Source organism: Platichthys flesus, chromosome 17, assembly GCF_949316205.1.
Source record: "Platichthys flesus chromosome 17, fPlaFle2.1, whole genome shotgun sequence".
NCBI lineage: Eukaryota > Metazoa > Chordata > Actinopteri > Pleuronectiformes > Pleuronectidae > Platichthys > Platichthys flesus.
The window spans coordinates 2,418,111-2,440,849 of record NC_084961.1 but is presented as its reverse complement, the minus strand read 5'-3'; the positions used below and the strand labels follow the sequence as shown (position 1 = coordinate 2,440,849).

Here is a 22,739-nt window from a genome sequence, read left to right as displayed (position 1 = left end):
TTTGTGTTGTGTTGCACATTCAGACGCACATCGGGCCTCCGCCCAGACCGAGCTGTGGGAACACAGCGTGTCCGTGTAAATCTGGGGGAAGGAGATAAATCAGTCCAGTCGAGCGTCTCTGCTCGGTCGGATTCAGCCGCTGCAGCAGGAGGAAGGTTTCTGCTTGTGTGTGTGGATGAGTCCGTTTGTGTCTTAGTCAATATTTAGGCTGAAAGAAAATTTAATATTTTTAAGAAACAAATGGAGCATTAACAGATATTTTTCCTCTTTTTCTGACATAATATAGATTAAACAACATTGATCAATAAATATAATTGATAGACTCATCAAAAATAAAATAGGCTCCAACCAGGAGAGATGTTGTCGTGATATTTTATAAACTCGTCTGATGAATGTTACGAAAAGACTGAAGAAGAAAAACTTGAATAAGAGAAACTCACTGTAGCTTTTATGATGTGAATACTCGCCGGTTGTTTTAGTCTTTTAATGATAATAAACTTCACAATATAAATTTAATGGACATTTGATTGATCAGAAAGTAACTTTGATCACATTAAATCAAAATGGCTGAAGAGGAAAATAGCAATGAACACATTTTTATTGAATGATTTCAAATTTTATTCACTAGAAATCACTGAGAAGAAAAGAATCCACAGAATTATCATTGGATAAAATACCTGTGTTTCTGATGTGAAGCTGTGAGGATCATTTCTGAACATCAGACAGGAAGTGACATCACGTCTCTCACGCTGCGTCTCCATCGCCCTGTTGGTGGTTTCTCTTTCTTCAGGATCTGGGAGCCGTAATGACACAGTGCGGCTTTGAAGCTTCCCTCCTGGCTCTATTTATAAAACCACTGGTTGCAGTGGCACTGACTCACTGTCAGCAGACACACACACACACACACACACACACACACACACACACACACAGAGAGAGAGACCACCAACATCAGGACAGAGCGATACATAACCATACACAGCCGCAGTGGATTCTGGGAAAGCCTTTTACCGCTGGAGACAGGAAGTGGGGCCCTGCCGGCGGTCGACCCCGGGGCCGGCAGCAGGAGCAGGTTGTTTGTTGGCAGCAGCAGCACAGATGGAAATCCCAGTCCTGGTTGTGTTGGACTCACACATCGTGCACAGACACATTCCCTCCCTGTGGCGCCGCTCAGCTCGCTCCAGAGTTTAGTCTGACTCGGGGAGCCACTGGTTTTTATCCAGTTGACAGACTGGGTCAGTGGGTTTGGAGGCTTTTATTCTGAAAAGTGAAAACTACATGGATTCTTAATGATTTATATTTTAGACACCAGAGACATTTTTAGTTGACACTGATTTCCATGAGGAATCATTTGTAAAAGCAATTTAAATGTGATTTCATTAGAGGACTGTGGGGCATTGTTGGAGGTTTGAGCTCTAACTCGTGACATTCTAGTTTTATTATGGGATCTATAGGGTCATTGTGACACAGTGGTACAGTGGTTAGCACCGTCACCTCCTTTCCTGGTTTGAATCCTGGTTCGACTGAGGAGTTAACATGCAGATCAAGCTGTACTTTTGTATTTTTCTGGTGAATCTACCGTTCAGAATGAGAGAGAGAGACAACGTGACATCAAGCGTCTCCGAGCTGGATTCAAACTCACGGTGCGATGAGCACACGGCAGACGCCCGCCGACCGTCTGTGCTCCGGTAACACGAGAATAAACAAAAGCCAATTCATTGTCTGAAGACAGCGGCGCGGGGGGAGGAGGGAATATTGATTTATTGACTCTGTGATGGACACATCAGAGCATCAGGTCCCCAGAGTCCACACGCACACACACACACACACACACACACACACACACACACACACACACACACACACGCACACACACACACACACACACACACTCATAGATCTGTCGCTCGTTTATGTTCGTTATAATTAATATATGTTTAATCAATAAACTTTTATGCAAATGGTGTGTGTGTGTCTGTGTGTGTGTCTGTGTGTGTGTGTGTGTGTGTGTGTGTGTGTGTCTGTGTCTGTGTGTGTGTCTGTGTCTGTGTGTGTGTTGACAGAACAACTCACCAGTGAAAGTCTTGGGCATCATTACTTGCTGGTTTATCTCCTGATGACTAACTGTAACACCTGATGGGTCAAAGGTCAAGAGACAGTTTATTTATTATTAGTGTTACAAAGGTGAGCATTTCCTGATTAGGGGATACATAGTGTGTCTGTTTGTGTTGTGTGTGTGTTCCTCTGAGCAAAGTGCACATTACACGTGACCTGCTGGAACAATAACACACACAAACATCACAGCGCCGCTCACACGTCTTCGGTCAAATGGTTAAAAGAGTTCAAGATGTAAACAAGTTATTTGATTGTCGTTCGAACTGAGAAATTCAGATGATTCATTTTACTCCTAACAAGAATTCAGCTTGATGGTCGATTAGAACGAAATAATATTTAAAAAATCTTAATTCTGGCTTTTTTCTTGATGGATTTAATAAGAGGGGTTTGAAATACAGTTCTGACTAAATGATTAAATCAAATTAGAAAAATGTGATAATCAGGACCTATTTTAGTTGAAAGTGAGACATTTATTTAATAATTAAAATTATAAATAGTGTAAGATATCAGATTAACAGACTAAGATACTCCACACGCCTCATTCTTCTTCTCAGCCTCAGGAATCTGCATCATCACATGTTTCTCCTCCTCTTCCTCCATCTTGTCTTCAGTAGTTTGCAGATCGGCCACCTCCTGAACCTCCTGAACCTGTTGAACCTCCTGAACCTCCTGAACCTCCTGAACCTCCTGAACCTCCTGAACCTCCTGAACCTCCTGAACCTCCTGAACCTTTTGAACCTCCTGAACCTTCTGAACCTCCTGAACCTCCTGAACCTGTTGAACCTCCTGAACCTCCTGAACCTTCTGAACCTCCTGAACCTCCTGAACCTGTTGAACCTCCTGAACTCTGTAACCTCTGTCTAGACACGATAACCAACTTAACCCAGTTGTTTCTCTCCTGCTGATCACTGAGTTTTCACTGTTCCGTAGAAACTTTGCATCATTCATGACCCCTGCGTGAAATCACCGTGAGCAAGCGATGAATTATAAAGTGACTCTACTTTATCTAAAGCTAATTCTTCTCTTTTTCTCCTCAATTCTTCTGCTCCCTTCTTTCACCCTGGATTTCTCCTCCTCCACTGATCTCCCCTTCTCATCCTTGCTCTTCCTCTTCCTCTTCCTCTTCCTCTTCCCTCTCCTCCCTGCAGCCCTGAAGTGTCATGGAGTCGTCAGACGATGACACTCTGAGTGAGCGCTCCTGTGTGAGCGAGCCGTCCTTCCGTAGCGAGCGCTCGGGGGGGTCGTTGTCCCCGTGTCCATCGGGACTCGCGGGTCCTCCAGGAGACACTCTGCCGTGGAACCTGTCCAAACACGAGAGGAGGAAGAGGAAGAGCCAGGACTCGGTGCTGGACCCGGCGGAGAGGGCGGTGGTTCGTGTCGCAGGTAAGAGGGAAACCGTCTCTGGCTGGCAGTGCGTCTTAAAGTCCGTCTGTCTTTGGAGACTTTCAACGTGGGTTCGAGGAAGTGGTCGATTCCTGCAGCTGCTTCATGTTCAAGCACGTGACACTTTCAACAGAGACTGTGTTGAGAGAGAGAGTAGCAGTGTGAAGAGATGAGAAGGTTTTACATCTACAGCTCTGAAGAACTGACATTTGACCTTATTCAGTTTTGATCTATAGTCCTGCATGTGTCCACCTCTTTTCCTCGGGTGTGATTGCACGGCGTCCCTCTCACTGTCTTTAAAGATCTTAGTCTCTGTCCTGAAAGACAAATGTCCCAGCGATGAGAGAGAAGTCTTGTCGGGCCAATAAAACGTTGATGGGATACAAGCATCTATTTATATATATTATATCTTGTATCTTACAAATCTTTATCTTTAGTTCAATTTGTGCATTTTGAGCTGAAGAAGGAGCTTGAGGTTGTTTCACTCCTCCTCCTCACATGCAGAGGTCAAGGGTCAAGGGTGGGAGCCAATCTGTCTCAGTCAACCCATCCCTGACTCCTGCCTTCTTCCACTATCCCTCCTTGTTCGCCTCCTTCTCCTCGTCTCTTACTCTCAGCAGCAGATGATGGAAGAGATATGTAGGTTCCTCAGTTCTCTGGAGAAACCAGGCTTCCCCTCACTGGTCATACGTTACCAGCTCCCCCCCCCCCACACACACACACACACAGTGGGAGATATACAGCTGTATCACTGTGGCTGGTATCAATAAGTGAGGCTGATCTTTTCATCCGTCTTTCTCTCACATCGTCTCATATTTCAGATTATTTACTGGAAAAGGCTTTTATCACATAAATGCTGGAGAGCAGCTGAATGTCCAGATTTAATAGTGTGAAGATTTCAGACTCTGACGCAGGAGATGTTATCTCTATTGTTCACAACCGACCTACAACATCCTGTTTGGACCTTTCATCTATATTAGATGTAATCTGTTGTAAATGTCATTTGTGTGTAAATTGGGGGAGGGGGAGCTGGAGCCCAGACAGTGAAATCCCGACCTCCCCTGGAAACATGTGGGTCAGGACGGGGTGATGGGTGGAGGTCATCGCCTATAGATCACGTGGAGAGAGAGAGATTCTGCGTGTGCATCTGTGTAATCACGCTGGTAGTGTCCATCAGAAGAGAATTAATGATATTCCCATGTATTTCCTGCACTTTATGGATTTCCTGTGGGCAGACGCTTCCCGACCTGCAGCATTAATGTGTCAGAGTCTCTGAGCGTCTGTATCTGGTCACAGGAGAAACTCGGGAGCTGGTTCTCAGATATCTGGATTTATAATCACCGGCTGTTATGGTTTTTAAGACGAGCTCTGCAGCAACAAGACTGTGTTTCCCTTTCAGCAAGGACCTGGTATCATTTTGCAAGTGTGTTTGTGTGTGTGTGTGTGTGTGTGTGTGTGTGTGTGTCAGTGTGTGTGTGTGTCAGTGTGTGTATGTGCAAGTGCTAGACTGAGAAAATAAGCAAGTGAAGATGAGAGACGGAGAGAATAAAGGGAATTTGTGGACGAGGGCGCACATCAATGTTAAAGTATGTGCGTATTTATGGGATTAGGTGTCTGTGTGTTTGTGTGTGTGTGTGTGTGTGTGTGTGTGTGTCTGTGTGTGTTTGTAACATGCACACACATCTGCACATGCTCCCAGTTTGAAAGTCAGATAATAATAGATTCAAAGAAAGAGATAAATAAATATGTGTGAAAGTGTGAAAAGTGTAAGCCGAGCTGAGGAACATGCAAAACTTCAACAAAACCTAAAAATAGCCTGAAGGGTGAAACCGGTGAATATAATCTAATAAAATTGAAATCGCTGAACTCAATGTTTCTATATTATTGTAGAATTGGAGGTTGGATTTTTTCTGGTGACATTTAAAAAGTCAATAAAATGCAAAAGAAACTTTCTGAGCAAACAAGAAAAGTAAAGGAATACATTTATAAAACGGTTTTATCTGTAATGAAAAACTCAAAATCTAATTTTGAGGCTGGATTTCTTTCTCCTGTCTCGTCTCCTGATGTGAGGAGTTAAATCTGATGTGTTTTGAATGGACGTTCTGAAGAAGCTGAACTTTTCCACTTCGCCTGTTTTTAATATATTCTGGGGACAATGTGGTGTGTACTGGAAACCCACAGCTGTTTGGACGCCAGCGAGTTAGAGTGTGAGAAGAACCGTGTTTGGCAAAAACATGAAAACAAAATGATTTAAAGATTATTATCTATAATTATTATTAAAAGAGGCGGTTGGACCGGGAGGTTTACTGGCAGCGTCTGAGTCAGTGAGTCACACTGTGTTTATGAGGAGAATCTGACAGCAGCAGGTAGCGGCTGACTTGAAGTCTGGCTCCCCCCCCCCCCCCCCCCCCCCCCCCCCCCCCCCCCACACTGCTTAGAGGTGAGGAAAATGTGCTCCACCTGCGACCTGCTGCTGAGGCTGGAGGTCGGAGAGCGAATCCCTCCGAGTCCACGTCTAGACTCACCAGGAAACATGTTTTCAAAATAGGGTTCATGGAAAATGCTTTATATAACCTCCCCTTTATTCACGCTCAGGTATTATTAATTTATTTTTACTGCTGCTTCCCGTCCTTTGCACTTCTGTTTGTATATCAAATATCGTTTCATATGTGTACAATCAAAAGCAGAATTCTATACAAAACAAATCTATTTTATTTCCCTTGGCAAGGCGGAATATCTGGAGAATATCTGGAGTCATAACATGAGAAGTCTTCTTTTTGAGTAACTCAGTAAAGACCAGATCCACCTCATACAGACACTGATGACTTGTCTCTTTGACTTGTCCCGACGTGCAGTACCCCCCCCCCCCCCCCCCCAGCTCTGTGTGACAGTGAGGCTCCCTCTGCAAACAGGTTCATGTTGGTGGAGACATCCAGTTTGTCCCGGGCGTGTCCGGTGCTCACTCAGCCGTGAAGTCCATTGTGATGATATTACACTTTACATGATTTGTTTACATTGACCTCGATTTCCATTCAAGCTGGAATGTGGACGGAGAATATATTAAGCTGCTTGTGCACACAGGGACACACAGTATATATATATATATATATATATATATATATATAAATACACAAATATATATTCATGTCATCTAAACTGAGAATCAGAGATGATTGGAATAGGAAGATTTCAGTCTTGTTGAATAATAATTTCCAAATATATTGTAATGATGTAGATGACTCTGGTAATTTAAATACAAAATGTGAATGAATTCATAATCAGCATATCTTAAATCTTGATTAATGGACAATAATGTGTTTTGTGGGCCCAAAGCCACTTTGACCCTTTGACCCTTGACCCCCATAATCTAATCGTTTCAACCTTTGTGCTTCGTGTATGCTGAGTATGAAGAAATGCCCTCAAGACGTTTCTGAGATATCACAACTGAATGTATAAGCCGGGGGGGGGGGGGGGACTCGGCCACTCGGACCGGATTCTGTTATTCAACCTCTCCGCTCGGATCAGGATTCAAGTTCTGAATTACACGTCGGTACAAGAGCGAGAGCCCCTCGTGTATCATGTGATATTTTAGTCTCAGTACTCCTGACAGATAAAGTGTTTTATGATCATCACATTTAAAAGAGATTCTCAAAATGTATTTGATGATTTAAGAGCAATAATGCGTTGAGACAAACCTTTCTTCACATAAACGTGTCAAGGTTGATTTGATTATTATATATAAAGATAGTATGAAAGGAGTAGATACACAAAAATATATAAATCGTCCCAAAAAAATAAAATGGTATTTTATAATCCTCTTTATGGCCAATCATAAAAATGAGTTCTGCTCTGTATCTGGTGTGTGTGTGTGTGTTTGTGTGTGTGTGTGTAAGTGCAGCAGTGATTAGTCACGTGAACATCAGGACCCCAGACGGATGTGCCTGCATGTAACTTAGGCGTCTGCCGTCCTGCCTGCTGCTCTTCTTCTTTCTCCTCCGGCAAAACAGAGGACGCCTCAGACCCATTCCCCTGCTGCCATGGTGACGTGCTCTCCTCTGTTTCCATGGTTATAGGAAGGCGAGCAGAAGCAATGGCGGTTGGGGGAGGGGGGCGGGGGGGTTGAGAGACTGACATGGGGTATAAAGGGGGGGGGGGGGGCAAACATATAGTGGAAGAGGGAGAGTGTCTGAATTTTAATTTGGAGCTGGAGAAAAGAGGAGGGAGGTTGTCCAGGAAAAGAGAGAGAGGAGTGAATGATTGAGTCGGTTTGGAAGGTAATGAAGAGTCGGAGAAAGAGAGGGGGTGAGGAAAGGGGGGGGGGGAATAAGGAAGGGGAAAGGAAGACGAATGTTGACCTGAGACAAAGATGAGAACTAAGAGAAGAAAGAGGGACGAGGGAGAAGAAAGACAAGAAACCGAGTTAGGAATTTATATTGAAAAGCACAAAGAAGAGATGAAACAAAGTCAAAGGAAGAGAGAGGGAGGGAGAGAGAGAGAGAGAGAGAGAGAGAGAGAGAGAGAGGATCCCTGAGAGACTGAAGCAAAGACAGACACAGCACATGAAGACAGACCGAGTGAAGAAGATGGATTTATTATGCTGAATATTTGGCCGAGACATCCTGGTTATGAAACTCTACGATCACTAAATCCTACATTTCCCACAATGCAAAGGGACAGCGTGTCTCTGTTGGACCGAACTTCCTGTTAAATGTTATTTTAAACTTTGCTTCCCCAATTTGTGGTGAAGATTTCTGTGTCATATTAAATCTTTTTTTGTTTTTACAGACTGACCATAACTAAACAGTCTTTACATCTAAACAGAACACGACAAGAAACCACGTCTGTTGTTTTTAAAGTACGTCTGTATTTGATCATTATATAGAAAATAATCACTTCTACTTCATAGAAACATTCCAGATGTGTAACACATTTCCTCTCTGCTGCTCTGAGGCCGTTTTAAAGGTTTCACACAAGTGAAGCAGCTTTTTAAACAGTGATCAAGTTGATTTGTAAAAGTCCAGACTGCAGGTCAAAGGTCAGACGCTACAGAGAATTACTTACGAGTTATGCGACTGAACAACACACTAATCCAAGTCACGCACACGTCTCCACACAATCACTTCATTCAGTGTGTGTTTCTCTCTCCGGGGCACTGAGCAGCTTCAGGAGGCTGTAACTCAAACTGAAACTCGATGGACAGAAACAGAAAGAAGTGAAAGTTTTGTGTTTGATTTGTGTTGAGCTGCTTGTTGTAGCTCTGCTGCTGAGGCGTTGGTCCTGCTGCTGTGTTGAGGACTGTGTGTCCTCTTGGCTCACAGAGCACATTCATCATGCAGCTGGACACACAACACCCATAACAACACACACTCTCTCTCACACACAGACATGTGGGCCGAGGCTGCAGGGAAACATCGAGAGTGACAGACGGAGACGAGACGAGTTGATGACTCAACACACTGTCTGCATTCATTTATTCTTAACTCACACACTTTAAACACACACACGCACACACTTTACTCACAAGTTTCACTAGTCTTTTTTTGTGTGAACCATTATTCAACATCTTATTATAGAGAAAACATAAATAACACGTATGTTAAAGAACATACAGGATAAAATACGTTTTTTCACAGTCAGTTAAACCGGGTTAGGGTCAGATTGGACTTTATTTCCCACTGTGGACCACTAGGCGGAGGTATAATGGTTTGACACATTGACTGGTGGTTTTCTAGAGCGATCCAGAGCTCTGTTTGTTTGTCATTAAACCAGTTGAATTCCAACACGTGTTAAAAACATCTGTAAGCTGATGTCACAGTTTTCTCTCCAGCTGTGTCCGGCTCTGCTGGGAACTGGGGAGGAGAAGTTACTGGGAAGACCAGGGTCACACCGACCTCCATCTTGTTTATTTACAACCTGTGTGTGTTTGCAGATTATTGTTTATTGTGAAAATCCAGGAGCTTCTGCATGTAATAGTAATAATTTGCTGAACTACTGTTCATATCTAAAGACATTAGGGAGCTTGTGTTTATAAATTAAACTACATTTCCCATATTTCCTCCTGCTGTTGCACACAAGCTGATTTTTCAGTTGAAATATCATCTCTATGTTTTCCAGAAAGGAAAAATGATCTACATTTGAAGTTCTATATCTTCTGTGACCTGGAGCCTCTTTCTGTTCGGTGCTGCTCAGAGTCGAGGACGGCAGCAGCGGCTTCACTTTGTCATGTTGTGTCTTGAGTTGTGATTCAGTACAAACAGGAAGTGAAGGGTAGCACTGTATGAATGTTTGCTTGGTCCTTGAACCTGTGATGTGATTAGTACAGAATGTTCTGTCCTCTCTCGTTCAGTAACTTACTCTCATCTTTTGTTTTTCTTTAAATCCTCTTTTTTTATTGAGTAGAATAAGGGAGATGCTGCTCTATATACGTGTGTGTGTGTATGTCTGTGTGTGTGTTTGGATGCTGGGAATAATAACAGATATTTAGCAGTAACACACAAAACACACAACTCTGAATATAATATAGTTTAGATCAACACCACCCTTCACTGGCCTCCATATTAAAAAGTGGAACTGTTTCCACATGAGATTAGACTTTGTGGTCGAGCAGCGATGTTTGATTCTATTAATTGGAACAGGTGTTCCTAATAAAGTGACTACTTGCTGCTTGTGGATCCATTTAACCACAAGTCGAAGGTGTCCTGTGTAGAAATACACATAAGAGACATGCAGCGTGAATCTGACCCTGTGCTTCACTTTAAGGTTTTATTTGTACGTCTCCATGGAATTAAAAGACATAATCTCTGGACCAGTTCCCTGAGGCTGCTTTGCGTTGACCTCCAGATGACCACATGTTGAGATTATCCACTGATTTGTGTGTGTTCACCCAGTGGGACGGACTCACCTCACGTCAGCTGGATCCATGAAGCCTCGCGTCTCTTCTGACCTGTGGGTTTAAACCTGTGTTTTCTGATGTGTTTCTCCTGGTTGAGGTCAGATTGTACAAAATCCATCTTATATTGAGTATTGGTGGTTTGTTGACCTGACTTTCTAATAGATTGAATACATCTGGTAACTCTAAACTCAGAGGTTTAGTCAGTCGGCCTTTAGATGGCAGTGTGCTCCAGAAATACCACCACCAACACTCCTCTCATGTCTCCAGACACAGTGCTGGGTGGTATCCCTGAAAAGAAACACATAGATCACTAGAGTGGTTCACTGGTGCTTCAAGTCTTTACATGATATTTTATATGCAACTGCTATGGGAGGATAGAGTCCTTATGTTGGAAGGGAGTATTGATATTTGGACAATCATCCAAACATCAACAAAGAGACGGAAATAATCACAAAGAGAAATAAAACTGTGATGACGAGAATCAACACAACCACAGAGATGATGAATGACCCTAAAGAGACAAACTGGACCAGTGTGGACGGAGACTTGTCCTCCTGCAGATTCACAACTTATATCTCACTAGTTTTTAACTAATTGAACTGTGCGGTAATTATTTTTTAAATGTAAAATCCTGTTACACAGTTTTTAAATAAAAGAAAAAAACTATGTAAATCATTATTATTTTAACACGTGAGATCTGTGGTTGATTAGTTAAAATGGGACAAACTGGTGGATGAGTGTTTGGGGCCTGGTCAGTGTGGTCCCCTGTCACCGACCCGCCTCCACCACCAGACGGCGCTACAGCTCCACTTTCCCCCGACAGCCTCCGTCAGCTAGCCAGCTATCCACCTAGCTGCTCCCCCCCCGCCGGCTCCTGAAATCCCCGCGGCGGAGGTTCCTGGCGCGGCCGGCAGAGAGGGATGGAAGACAGGAGGAGCCGCCGGGAAACCTGAGCACCAGCGGCCGACAGCAGCGCTCACACGCAGGGGGAGACCGCGAAGCCTCGCACGGGAGCGGCCATTACCGGCCGGGAAGCACGCTGGGAGCTGAGGCGGCTCGCCGGGGATAGGAAGCCCGAGTCCGGATACGCTTTCGCTTGGAGCTCCGCCGACGACTTGAGGGGACGGAAACCGGCACAGTGCCCCCACCCACCGCCCCCCTCCCCGGCCACTCGTCTGCGGTGTGCAGGGTGAACTCCCTCCCTTCCACTTCCCTCGCACAGGGGGCCACAGAGGAGCAGCAGTCGCCGGCTGGAAGCCGACATCCAAGCAGGGACCGTCGGAGACAAGGCACCGGGCGATGCGGCGGTGTGTTCCCGCACACGTACACACACCCAGCCGCGGCGAGAATGGACAGATACCGTTTTATGTAACCGACATTCAAGAAGAAATCTGAGGCTTCAACTTCCCACGTTCTGATAAATACTCGCTCCCGGAGGTTTCTTCTTCTTCTCTGGACTACTCCCGAGGATTATCCACCCCGGCTTTGGAAGGGACACACCGGGGACACGGAGCCCGAGCAGGGGGGCTCGACTCGCGGCAGAGGACCGGGTCACTGCGGTAGACTGCAGGCCGACCCCTCGCCTCTCGCCGGCCGGCCACAGAGCCACCATGGCCGGGTTCATACCGGGGCTGCTGCCGACGAACCATTCCCAGGAGAAGGAGTTCGCTCAGGCGTACGAGGATGTGCTGGAGAGATATAAAGGTAAAGAGGAGTGGGGGGGCAGTTTAATGTTCCTATAGCTGTGGAAGCAAGTTTTCCAATATGGATAAATACATTATTTATACTTTATTGATCCAGAGGGGAAATGCAGGGATCCAGTAAAACAGCATAAGAATAATAAAAGATAAAGATATTGAGAGTACAAACTATTTAAGTATAAGACGATTGAAAGACACAATAAAATTGAATAAATACAGATTTAAATTTATATAACTGAAGCTACACAAAGTTGTATCCTGTACAAATGATGGTGCAGCAGATGTAAAGGTATTTTATTTATTTAAAGTGCAAAAGTACAACTTATAATCCAACACTAGAGATATAACACGTATAGATACAGTGAAGTATTTAAATGTGTTTATCTCTCGAAGGCCACGAGGTCACAGATCATCTCCTGATGTCACAGGATGAGTTTAACTTTCTGCTGCTCCTTCCCATTTCCCACTGGGGACGTTGAACTGGTCTCCCAGTGTCCCAGCCACTGCTCCACGGAAGAACAGGATGAAACCACCTGAGCTATGTGTCCCAGTGTGGGTCTGAATGTGTCAGTGGATCCCCTCTGGAGCACAGAGCACAGCCCAGTCTGCCCAGTTTCATAATCTGGATGGTTTCACATTGTTGATGGTTTGGATAAACACCGCAGCTCTGCCAAATGACTGACCTCCGTCTGTAGTTCACAGGCAGTGGGGGCCAATGGCCTCGCTCCCTTGTTATCACTCATGTGGATCTTGAGACAGTGTCTGTCCCCCCCCCCCATGGCTCCGTGTCCCGCCTCGTGTTTGCTGTTTGTCCTGTAAACATGGAAGCTGCTGCCCTGCAAGTCACTGGGAAGGTGTGCGTGTGTGTCTTTGTGTGTCTGTTTGTGTCAGTGTGTGTCTTTGGTATTGTTACCCCCTGCAGCAGTGGCCTTACCACCAGCACTGGGCCTCAGCGTTTTATAATCCCAGTGACAGGGGCTCTTTAAAAATGAATGCCTCCACTGGAATTGACTTGTGTTGGGAGGGGGGGGGGGTGGAGAGAGTGAGTGTGTGTGTGTGTGTCTGTGTGTGTGTATGTGTGTGAGAGAGGATGGGGGTGCAGTCAGAGCCGACAGCCAATGGACTCAGGTCACATCTGTGTTGCCGGCGCTGATGAAAAGAAGGCAGCTTTTAATTATTGATTATTATAATGAAACTGAAGTCCTCGGGGTCTGGCAGCCGGATCCTCCAGTGTGTTGTGTGAACGTGCACGAGAGACAAAGACATCACATCAACGGGTCAAACCAACCTGTCTGTCCGCGGGGGAAGATTTATTTCAGTAACACCAGAGCTCTGCCAGGTTCTCGTGATGAGCCGGGAAAAGTTTCCATCGAGGGGGAAAGTGAAAACACGTGGCTGTGAATAGTATCGGCCATATTTGGAATATATCTAGGTCAGAATATGCAGATGTCGTCTGTTTTTCTCCTCTATAACACGTCAGTCAAATAATTCTGACCCAAATATTTGTCAGTTTTTGCTGCAGCAGACAGTTAAATAACAGAAAAACATTTTAAAGTTGATATTTTAATACTTTTCCTTTCAGCTTGTGGCCCTGACCGATTGTTAAGTGTAAAAAAAACACGGCTCAAACAGACGCTCTTAGAAACAAGTCAGTATTTCATGAACACACAGGGAGTTGTGTTTTTATGTCCGACATTAATAGAGAGTTCAGTGTTAAAATAAATCACAAAGCGAAGGTGTAAAAGTGAAAGAGGCGGCGGGAGCTCCAGTAAATCTCTCCAACTGCTCTCCTTCCTCTCACAGACGGTAAATTAAGAAATGGCTTCCACTCAGCACGTCCATTTCTCAGCCTGTAGCCGATGACTGCTCTACATTTTAAAAGTTCCATCTGTTGATCGCAATCCCCGTCCAGCTGATCCTAGAGCAGCGCTGCTTCCTCTGGAGAAATGAATAGAGCATTAGAGGAGATGCTTCCCACGAGGGGGATCATTAACAGAAGGGAATATGAGCACATTGATTTTGACATGAGCCTCTTCTGGCCTGTTGGACGATTAGAAGCGTCAACATGTAGCTGATCACTGAATGAACCACTGGTTTGTGTAGTTCCCCTCTGACCTCCATGATCACTGCATCCCTCACTTCTCATCCTTTATTTGACAGGGGCATTCAGTGTAACACAATCCTACAGCAATGGTTTGTGTGGCTCTAAACGTCACCACAGTTCCCACTAAGTATTTCTGAAAGTACCCAGTTCAAGAGGCGAGGTCTCACAATAATTTGATGTTTAAACAGAGTCTGTATATTTATAGATTATCATTAAAACTAGTCAATTAATAGATTCATTGATTCGTTTTTTACAATGAACTCCCTCGTGGGCTTCAACCAAAACACTTCTCATTCATTTTGACTTACTCTGGACAGACATTAGTTTGTGGGGGGGACATTTTGAAAGACGTGTCCTCCTGACTTATAAACCTGATGTCTCTCTGTCACAGTGGATGATTTGTTGTTGTGTGTTTTCTGTCCCTGTAAGGCTGTGGGATTTGAACTGGGACCTCTGTGTTATGCGAGTCATTGCCTCGTCATTGCTATAACGAGGAGTCTGTAACCTTAGAGGACCTGTCCCGTGTCCTCTGGCGTCCCTCCACGACAATAGGACTCCTGCTGCAACACGTCACTGTCCAATCTCTGTCTTACTCTCTGAAGACGGTCAGAGACACGAGCCCCTCTGCTGATATCAGATCCACTCCTGTCACTCTGTCTCTGGATTCCGGCGATTTTCAAACACTGCAGTAAACTTGACCCTGCGATGACTTCGCTGTTTGTGTGTGTGCACGAGTTTCAGACGCTCAGCTGTGTGTGCGTCACTCGAAACAGTTGTCGGGACGAATAGACGAGAGAAATGTGAACTTGACGTTCTGCTTGTGGCATCACTTGACTGAAACTGGAGAAGGGGACATTGGATCGGGGTTAAATCATTCACAAGGGGGGACTGGAGTGTTTGTTGGTGTGTATGCAGTTGTGTGAATGTTGTGCTCCTGTGTAACAATGGCAGGAACTGTAAAGCACCAGCAGCAGGGAACCGCACGGGGAACCAACCGGGACTTGACTCAGAAAACAGCCACAAACTGAGTCTGTGGAAAACATGACTGTTCTGCTGAGCAACATTCACATGAACAGTGTTTTTACTCATTATTATTATTGTGTGGAAAGCTGCATGGACTGGCTCTGCTGGTTGGTTTTCTTTAATAATCCTTCCCGGCCAGGTGTATTAACATTTAGAAAAAGCTCAAGAGCAGCTTAACAGTGCTCCATGTTCATTAAAACACATCAGGTGAAACGCCAGCCTTTAAAAAGTCCACTCGGAGCAAAATATGAAACAGGAAACATGTATGGAAGCAGAACAATGACCCTGAAGAGCAAGATGATCAGGAAACTTTGCCCCTTTACAAATATAGACCTCTGTGTATCTGTGTGTGGTCGAGACCCCCTGGAGTTAGATCAGCTGGGACCTAAACTGATAATAATTGGATCTAAAATGTAATCAGTTTCAGTCTGACTTCCCCCTGACATCATCCTTATTTCTGTTTTGGATGAACCGAGCTGGTTCCTGTGTCCAGTGTGTGAGATCTCAGAGTCAGCAGAGTTCACGCTGCAGATCTCTGGCTCGAGGGCAGCGTCCCGATGTTCTCTCTGTAAACTTAACACTTCTAATTCGTCCGGCTGCTGACTGAGCCAACGGCAGGAAGCCCAGCCGTCCTGATGGTGTGTGTCAGTGCTGATTCTTCAATAAGAGCCCGTTTATATCAGAGTGGAGTCTACTGACATGAGCGTATCCTTAAAACCCAAATTGGGGCACTCTCTAAAATACGACAACTGCAAATTTGAAGAATAGATTTTATATTTATTGATATCTTAAACCCACTCACACATCCAGTGGTCTGCTTCCCAGAAGGAGACACAGGAAGTCCACAGAGCTTCACTGAGCGTTTGCTGACGTCCCACATTTTTTATGGGCTACAGGAAAAGGCCGGGCGGCTGCAGCTCAGCTCTTCCTGCCTCTCCAGCTCTGTGTGAGTGTGTCTGTACCTGCTTCTCTTACTCTCCTCCACACACTGTGCACACACACACAAAGGATCCATGTGTTCTTCCAACCACCTCATGAGTCCTGTTAAACTGCATCTGCTGTGAATATGCCATCTCTAGCTCGGCCGCTGTGCCCTGCTTCCTGTCTTTGTGCCTCTGCCCGGGGAGTGTCACGCTGCTGGACTAACGTGACCCCATTCGATTTAAATTTAGACCCTGAAATGCCGATGTTGGATAGAGGGCCACGTCTGGAAAATGATCCTTCGCCTCCGCAGCTGGTTCGGTTGAGTAATCTCTCACTGGAGGTAATGAAGGGAATATCAGTGAGGAGGGAGAGAGACAGAAAAACTGTTAAAAATACCGTGATGGAGAGGAGGGAATGGGAGGATGAGGAAGAAGACGTAACCATTTGAGAGAATATCAGAGAGAAGAGAGGGATGAAAGTGCAGCGTGAAGGAGATGAAGATAGACGGAGGTAGAGGAGACTCAGTTGCTCTGGGCCGGTCCCAGAGACGGATGGTTACAGCTGGGTTTTTCCACGTAGCCTAGTTTTTCCCTCGTTCCCTCTCTGCCCGCAAGAGCACAACCTCCTTCCCTCCCTCCTCCTCCTCCTCTTCCTCTTCCTCCTCCTCCTCCTCCTCCTCCTACTACTCCTTTATCTCTCTTCTCTCACCCAGCACAATCTCTTTCTATACCTGTCTCTCAGATCACACCCTGGTTCAGAGCTATCTAGTATTTTTCTTTCTGTCGTTACATGATTGGAAAAGGTGGATATGGGATTTTGTAATGAAACTCTTCCCTCCTCCTCCTCCTCACCAGCTCATTTCATTATCTCCTAATTATTTTTCTCTATCCCTCTCTCCCTCTCTCTCTTTCCCTGCTTCCTCCTCCCTCCTCCGCTCTCCCTGTTTTCCCGTCGCTCCCCTCGCTACTTCCTGTTTAGTCACATTCTCCGGCAGCACCTGACTGTGCCGGCAGGAAAACCAAACGCTGTCAGAGCTGCGGCAGGAAAAACCAAATGCTGACCGAGCGAGAAAGCCTGCAGGGAAAGAGCGGTGGGGGGGAGGGAGGAAGACGTCGGGGAAATCAAACGCTCCCAGAGCTCTGTTGTGAGGTGTCTCCACCCTGCCGGGGCTAATCTATGGTTATAATGGTTATAATAAATTACTTATAAACATTAGTTTGAAAGATTACACAAAAAACACTGAATGGATTCCTATGGAACTCGGTGGAAGGATGAAGTGTGGGTCAGGGAAGAGAACTGCACACAATCTGTACACACTCGTTTCGGGGAAACCCTGTTTTTGTGTAATCCTGCCGACAACAACACACACATGGAGGAGGGGGGGGAAGAAAAACACTTTGTTGTGGTTTCAGCTAAACAGAAAAATGCTGCAGCGTCATGATGAGATCCGTGTGTCACTGGTCTCTCACATTCTCCACATTTCAGCTTCACATGCAGTAAATCTCTGAGACTCCTCTCCTCCCCTTCTCCTCCTCTTTTCCTCCCCTTCTCTTCTCCTCCATGCCCCCCCTCTCCTTCCTCCCATTACTGTCCACAGCAGTTCTCTCTTTAGCCCCCATGGTTCTTACATAACCAGCACCCAGCTGATTTTTTTTTATAGCAATAGTAATCAATGAGCTTCATTGTGTGTGTGTGTGTCTGTGGAGAAAATGCAGTTGAATGGACGTGAAGGGTTGCCGCCAACAAATGTGCGATATTTGCTCCAACACATAAATGTGTGTGTTGGTGCATATTTGTGTATGTGCGGTAACACTGGCCCTCTCTTCTGCCAGCGACACACACAGGGCCTGCATTCACTATAACAGTACAAGCTGTGTCGGCCCCTCGTCCATTAAACTTTCCTCTGGTGTTGTGTGTCAGTCGTCACAGCTCATGAAGTCTGCAGCGAGGCAGAGGAGGCTCGATCTGTCGGGAGCTTCCTGGAGGTTCAATGTAATCGCTGGAAGGGGGGGGGGGGGGTTATCTCTGACTGCGTGTGTGTGAATTCATTTCAAGAAAATATGTAGGTCAAGAATATCAGTAGATGTTACCATGCATGATGTCCCTGTGTGTGTGTGTATATGTGCGTGTCAACACTTGGAGCTGTGCCTCGACTTCAATCAATTTCAAGTCTCCTCCAGGAAACAGGAGGAAGACACTGCTGATGCTGTGACCTCTGAGAACACTCACACCATTCCACAGAATCTTAGAAGTAGGATGACTCTCTGCAGACCTCCACACGAGGCTGACGCTCTATCTCTCTCGATGAGAACCTGCTCGAGTGTGTCTCTGGGCCGTGAGGCTGTAAACACACGAGGTCAACTTTCTGTCTCTGTGAAGAAGCAGTTCATTGTTTTGTCTATAAAAAAAACATAACTTCAGTTGATGATTGAAGACGAGTTTGTTTGATTTAATCTGAAAAGAAATGTCCAGTTGTCAAAGTGATAGAGTTTCAGCTCTGTAGTGATTAGTTGATGTTTATTTTGTGTAATTATTTAGTAAAATATCAGATCTCTTGTTACTGATCATTGTGTTGATTTACAGCAGGGTCGGCTGTGGAGCTGTTTTGTTGTTTGTTGTTTGTTTAGCTGCTTTCTGTCTTAGTTGTGTAGCTGTCTTTATAAAAACAACTTCAAATTGCTTGTGAATGCACTTCACACATTTTGAATCTTTGTGTGCTTATTGTGAGCGTAGCGTTGAATGGAGATGCTCTTTGTGTCTTTGTGTCTGAGGATTGTAAAGTAAAGTGCAACCTGTCATGATGAAGTCAGATAGAGGAAGAGAAACGGTTAATGAATAAATCATGGTGCTGCTCTAAAGGCGATATAAGGGACTGTGCTTAGATTGCTCCCTTTGCAGCACTGTAGCTCACTGCAAACACACGTGCATGTAAACACACACAAACACATGCACGTACCCACACACACGCTTAGTCCTGCAGCCTCGTCCCCTATAGGGCATCGTCTGTCTGAAGGGTATATTACACCCCCGCTCTTTTCTCTCCCCTCCTCCACAGTAACACTCAGTTGTTGGCCTGTTGAGAAATGCTGGAATATTCTATGTGTGTGTTTAATATTCTTAGTCGTTCATATTCTCTCATGTCCTTTTCTGTCTCATTGCACATGTGAGACATCGCCCTCTGACTCTCCTCTCTTGTCTTTGTCCAGATTCACATCATCACCCCCTTTCTTCTCCTCCTCTCCTCCTCTCCTCCTCTCTGCTTGTTCGTATTATTATCCTGGATAAAGGAGCTGGATTTTAGTTCTTAATCCTCGACTCTTTCTTCTCCTCCGCTCCCTCCTTCCTGTTAATTTTCTAATGAGGGTAGAGAGCTGCTGCTGGCCGAGGGATGTAAATCTATACCTCCTCCTGTCCCTCCATCACCCTGTCATTCAGGTGGATGTTATTCAATCGGCCTGTGTCCCGGTGAGATTGAAGGCTGAGGGATAGGATGTTACAGGAGAGAGACGGTGATGTGTAAATTATGAGTTCACTGCATAGAGGAACTGATGTAACCTATATGATCCGAGTGGAGTGTTCTGTGGAGCTTCAGGTCAGGTTCTCCACAACCTGATACTTGTATATGTTAAAGGTTTTAACCAGGGATGTGACAAGTCTGCAGGTGAATAGAAAAAAACACAAAAGCCTGAGAAGATGGAAAATGAGTATAATCAAGATGTTTGATAGATCAACTTGCCGATACTAGGGTTTAATAGGTCTTAAAAAGTATTAAACACATTTAAATATTACGTTCTAGGCTCCAGTCATATGCTATTTACCAATGATACACATATTAACAATTTAATAAACTGCAAACAAGACCAATGTAAAGTGGTTTTAATTGAAATGCTCACTAAATTGCAGTAAGTAACTAATATAATGACTTATAATGATGAGAACTAAGACAGTGAAGAGAAGGAGGTTGATTTTCTTCTCTAAGTATCCAGAGACGAAGAGGAGATTTTTACTGTGTTTACACACAACCCTTTGCCCCCCCCCCGGCCTCTTAATACCTGTGTGAACTGTCGGCCTCGTCCCATTGGCCGTGTGTTCTGCTCTGAGGTCCAGTGAGATGAAAGAAGGCGCTGAGTGGCGCTGAGTGGCGACCGGGGCTTATGACTTCAGGAGAAGCGCGGTGACTTTTAATCTGCTCCAATTCCTTCAGCCTGTGACTCTCAGCTGACTGCACACTCACTGTGGGAGACTGGGTCACACACACTGGAGCTGGGCTACTCAGCAGGTACACACACACACTGTAAAGATGGTGGTGTGTCTGTAGAAGTGTGAGAGGAGGATGGACCTGGAGGAATCCAACGCAGACACGGGGAGAACATGCAAACACAGAACCCCACCCCCACCCCCCACCCGTCATGTTTAAACCCTCAATGAAACAATCTGTAATGAAATAATTGGTTTGATCCGTCTGACCTAGAATCTGAGAGCATTGTCTTTACTTCAATGTCCCCCGTGTGCTGCTCACAGTGCTCTCTCCCGTCCGTGCACATGCTCGTGCCTGCAAGGTGGTATGAGGATTTGCCATTCAAATCGGGCTGAGGGTAATCTGGTCCATCCTAGCGGGATGTCACACGGACTGCCCCCAAACCCCCCCCCAGCAGGGGCAGAGCCCTAATCCCATTCATCCACTTTACTACACCAATGCTGTGCCAAAGAACCAGGACACCCCTGTCACAGTGGACCGGTCCATCCCCGCTCCCTAGCGTCGGGGCTGAACCACTGATGCTGGTGTTGGGGGGGGGGGGGGCGGGGGCTGTGGTACTTATGTAATTCACTGTGGCACTGACATCCTGAAGTAGTGGGTAGCGTGCCCCTTGATTGGATTCCTGGATGATTATAAAGCTGATTGTCTTATAGAGAGATATAACGTGGTTATCCAACAGTCTGGTTAAGACAATCAGGACCAAGTTGAGCTGCATCACGTGACCTGAGTCTCTCTCCTCGCTGTGATGTTCCCGTCATCAGGGTCATCAGAGCTGCACCTGCCGTCAGCCACATTAAAACAATCAGCTGCTCTCTCGCACAATCACTGTAATTGGGCTTCAGTATTTGAAGGGTCTTTCTTCTTCTTCGTGCGGAGCTGTTTAAAATCCTCCTGTAAGCTTCTTGCCTTTTTTGTGTCAGCAGCAGTAGTGTCCTCCTCCTCTTCCTCCTCCCACCTCTCCAGAGAACATCAGGAACATTCTGAGGACCAAGGGCCAGAACCTTATATCTGATGAGGTCTCTTCAATCATGGCTCCTAAAGGGAAACTGGCCTCATTACAGGGGTTGTTAGGTTCAGAATCATTTCAGTGCTTTTACTGCCAGCGTTAGACTTTGGTTCATATTTTCACATCTTCAGCTTCGTGTCCCTGACTCACTCTCTGTCTGTGTGGCCTGAGACCTACGAGTCCTCCTCTTCTTTCTTATCTGTCCTTGATGAAAGCCTCATCATACCATTCTCATGACGACACACTTTTCCTCTCAGGCTTTCTTGTTTTCTTTCCTCATTCCCTCTGCCCATTCATGCTCTACTGTTCCCAAGATCCAGAGCAGGACGTGGTCACCCTGACTTTGTTGTGATCTCAAACGAGTGGTTTTTCATACTGAATTCTCATTTGTCTCATTTTCCTCCACATCCTCTTCTCGTCCCTCTCAATGTCTTTACCAGGTCAGGAGCAGTTGTTAATCTCCTGCAGCTCCAGCTGCTTCTCCTAACCGGCTTTGCTTCTAATTGAGAAACTCTAAAATTAACATCCTGCAGGCGTGTGTGTGTGTGTGTTTTGGTTATGTATGCGTTTTCATTTTCTGCCTCAATCCATTAGCACTTAAGTGACAGAGTGTCTCTGTAGGCTCGAGCTGATCAGCTGTCTCTCAGGAGATGCCCTGTCACTGTGGACGATGGACAATCAATCACAAACACCCTTGTTCATGAGAAAGTGATGGATTCTTTCTTTGTTGCAGCTCAGACACTTGAACGTTCACACCATCACAAGATGAATCATTTTTTAATTTAAAAAGATCTTTTATAATCACTGATCACAGGAACATGATGATCCCACTGACCTCATTAAGGACTCGCTCCGGTTTCCTATTCATATCCAGGCTCGGATCAGATCACAAGCGTATTGATTGGGCTGAGTGTGTGTGTGTTTCTGTGTGTGTTTCTTTGTGTGTGTCTGTGTGTGTGTCTTGAGTCGATCTTGCACAGTGTGAAGTGAGCGTTGAGCTCCGTTTGCTCCTGGTCTTGACAGGGTTCGATCAATAGGCTCCAATAAGGAGATGAGTTGAGGCAAGAATCAGTTCAGGTTAATCAAGCTAAAGGCCAATTCTTCTGCTACAACACAATATATATTTATCTATATATATATCACAGCCACCAGAGGTTTTACTTAGCTTGTTTGTGTTTTTAGAGGATATCCCATTTTAAATGTTTCATCACCTGATCTGTTCCGGTCCCCCCCCCTTAACAACATACTGTACAATGTCTCCTCTGTCCTTTAGGTCGGTTTATTATCTATTAGACCTAATTGGTCCTCAGAAGGGTGTATGCATCTAAACAGCC

At 45.3% G+C, this 22,739-nt stretch overlaps 1 protein-coding gene across 11 annotated transcripts in view; it reads left to right on the top strand.

Moving 5' to 3' along the window:
- The first annotated feature begins 11,605 nt into the window (after positions 1-11,605).
- macf1a (microtubule actin crosslinking factor 1a) overlaps positions 11,606-22,739 on the top strand; it is a 153,033-nt gene continuing 141,899 nt past the window's right edge. For 5 of the 11 annotated variants that reach the window (XM_062409350.1, XM_062409347.1, XM_062409341.1 and 2 more), the window contains exon 1: positions 11,608-12,094. In XM_062409350.1, the coding sequence (XP_062265334.1) occupies positions 12,001-12,094 (94 nt within the window). In that variant the 5' untranslated portion in view covers positions 11,608-12,000. Of the gene's footprint in view, positions 12,095-22,739 lie in introns of all 11 variants that reach the window. The other 6 variants (XM_062409346.1, XM_062409353.1, XM_062409342.1 and 3 more) reach the window with 3 other exon arrangements.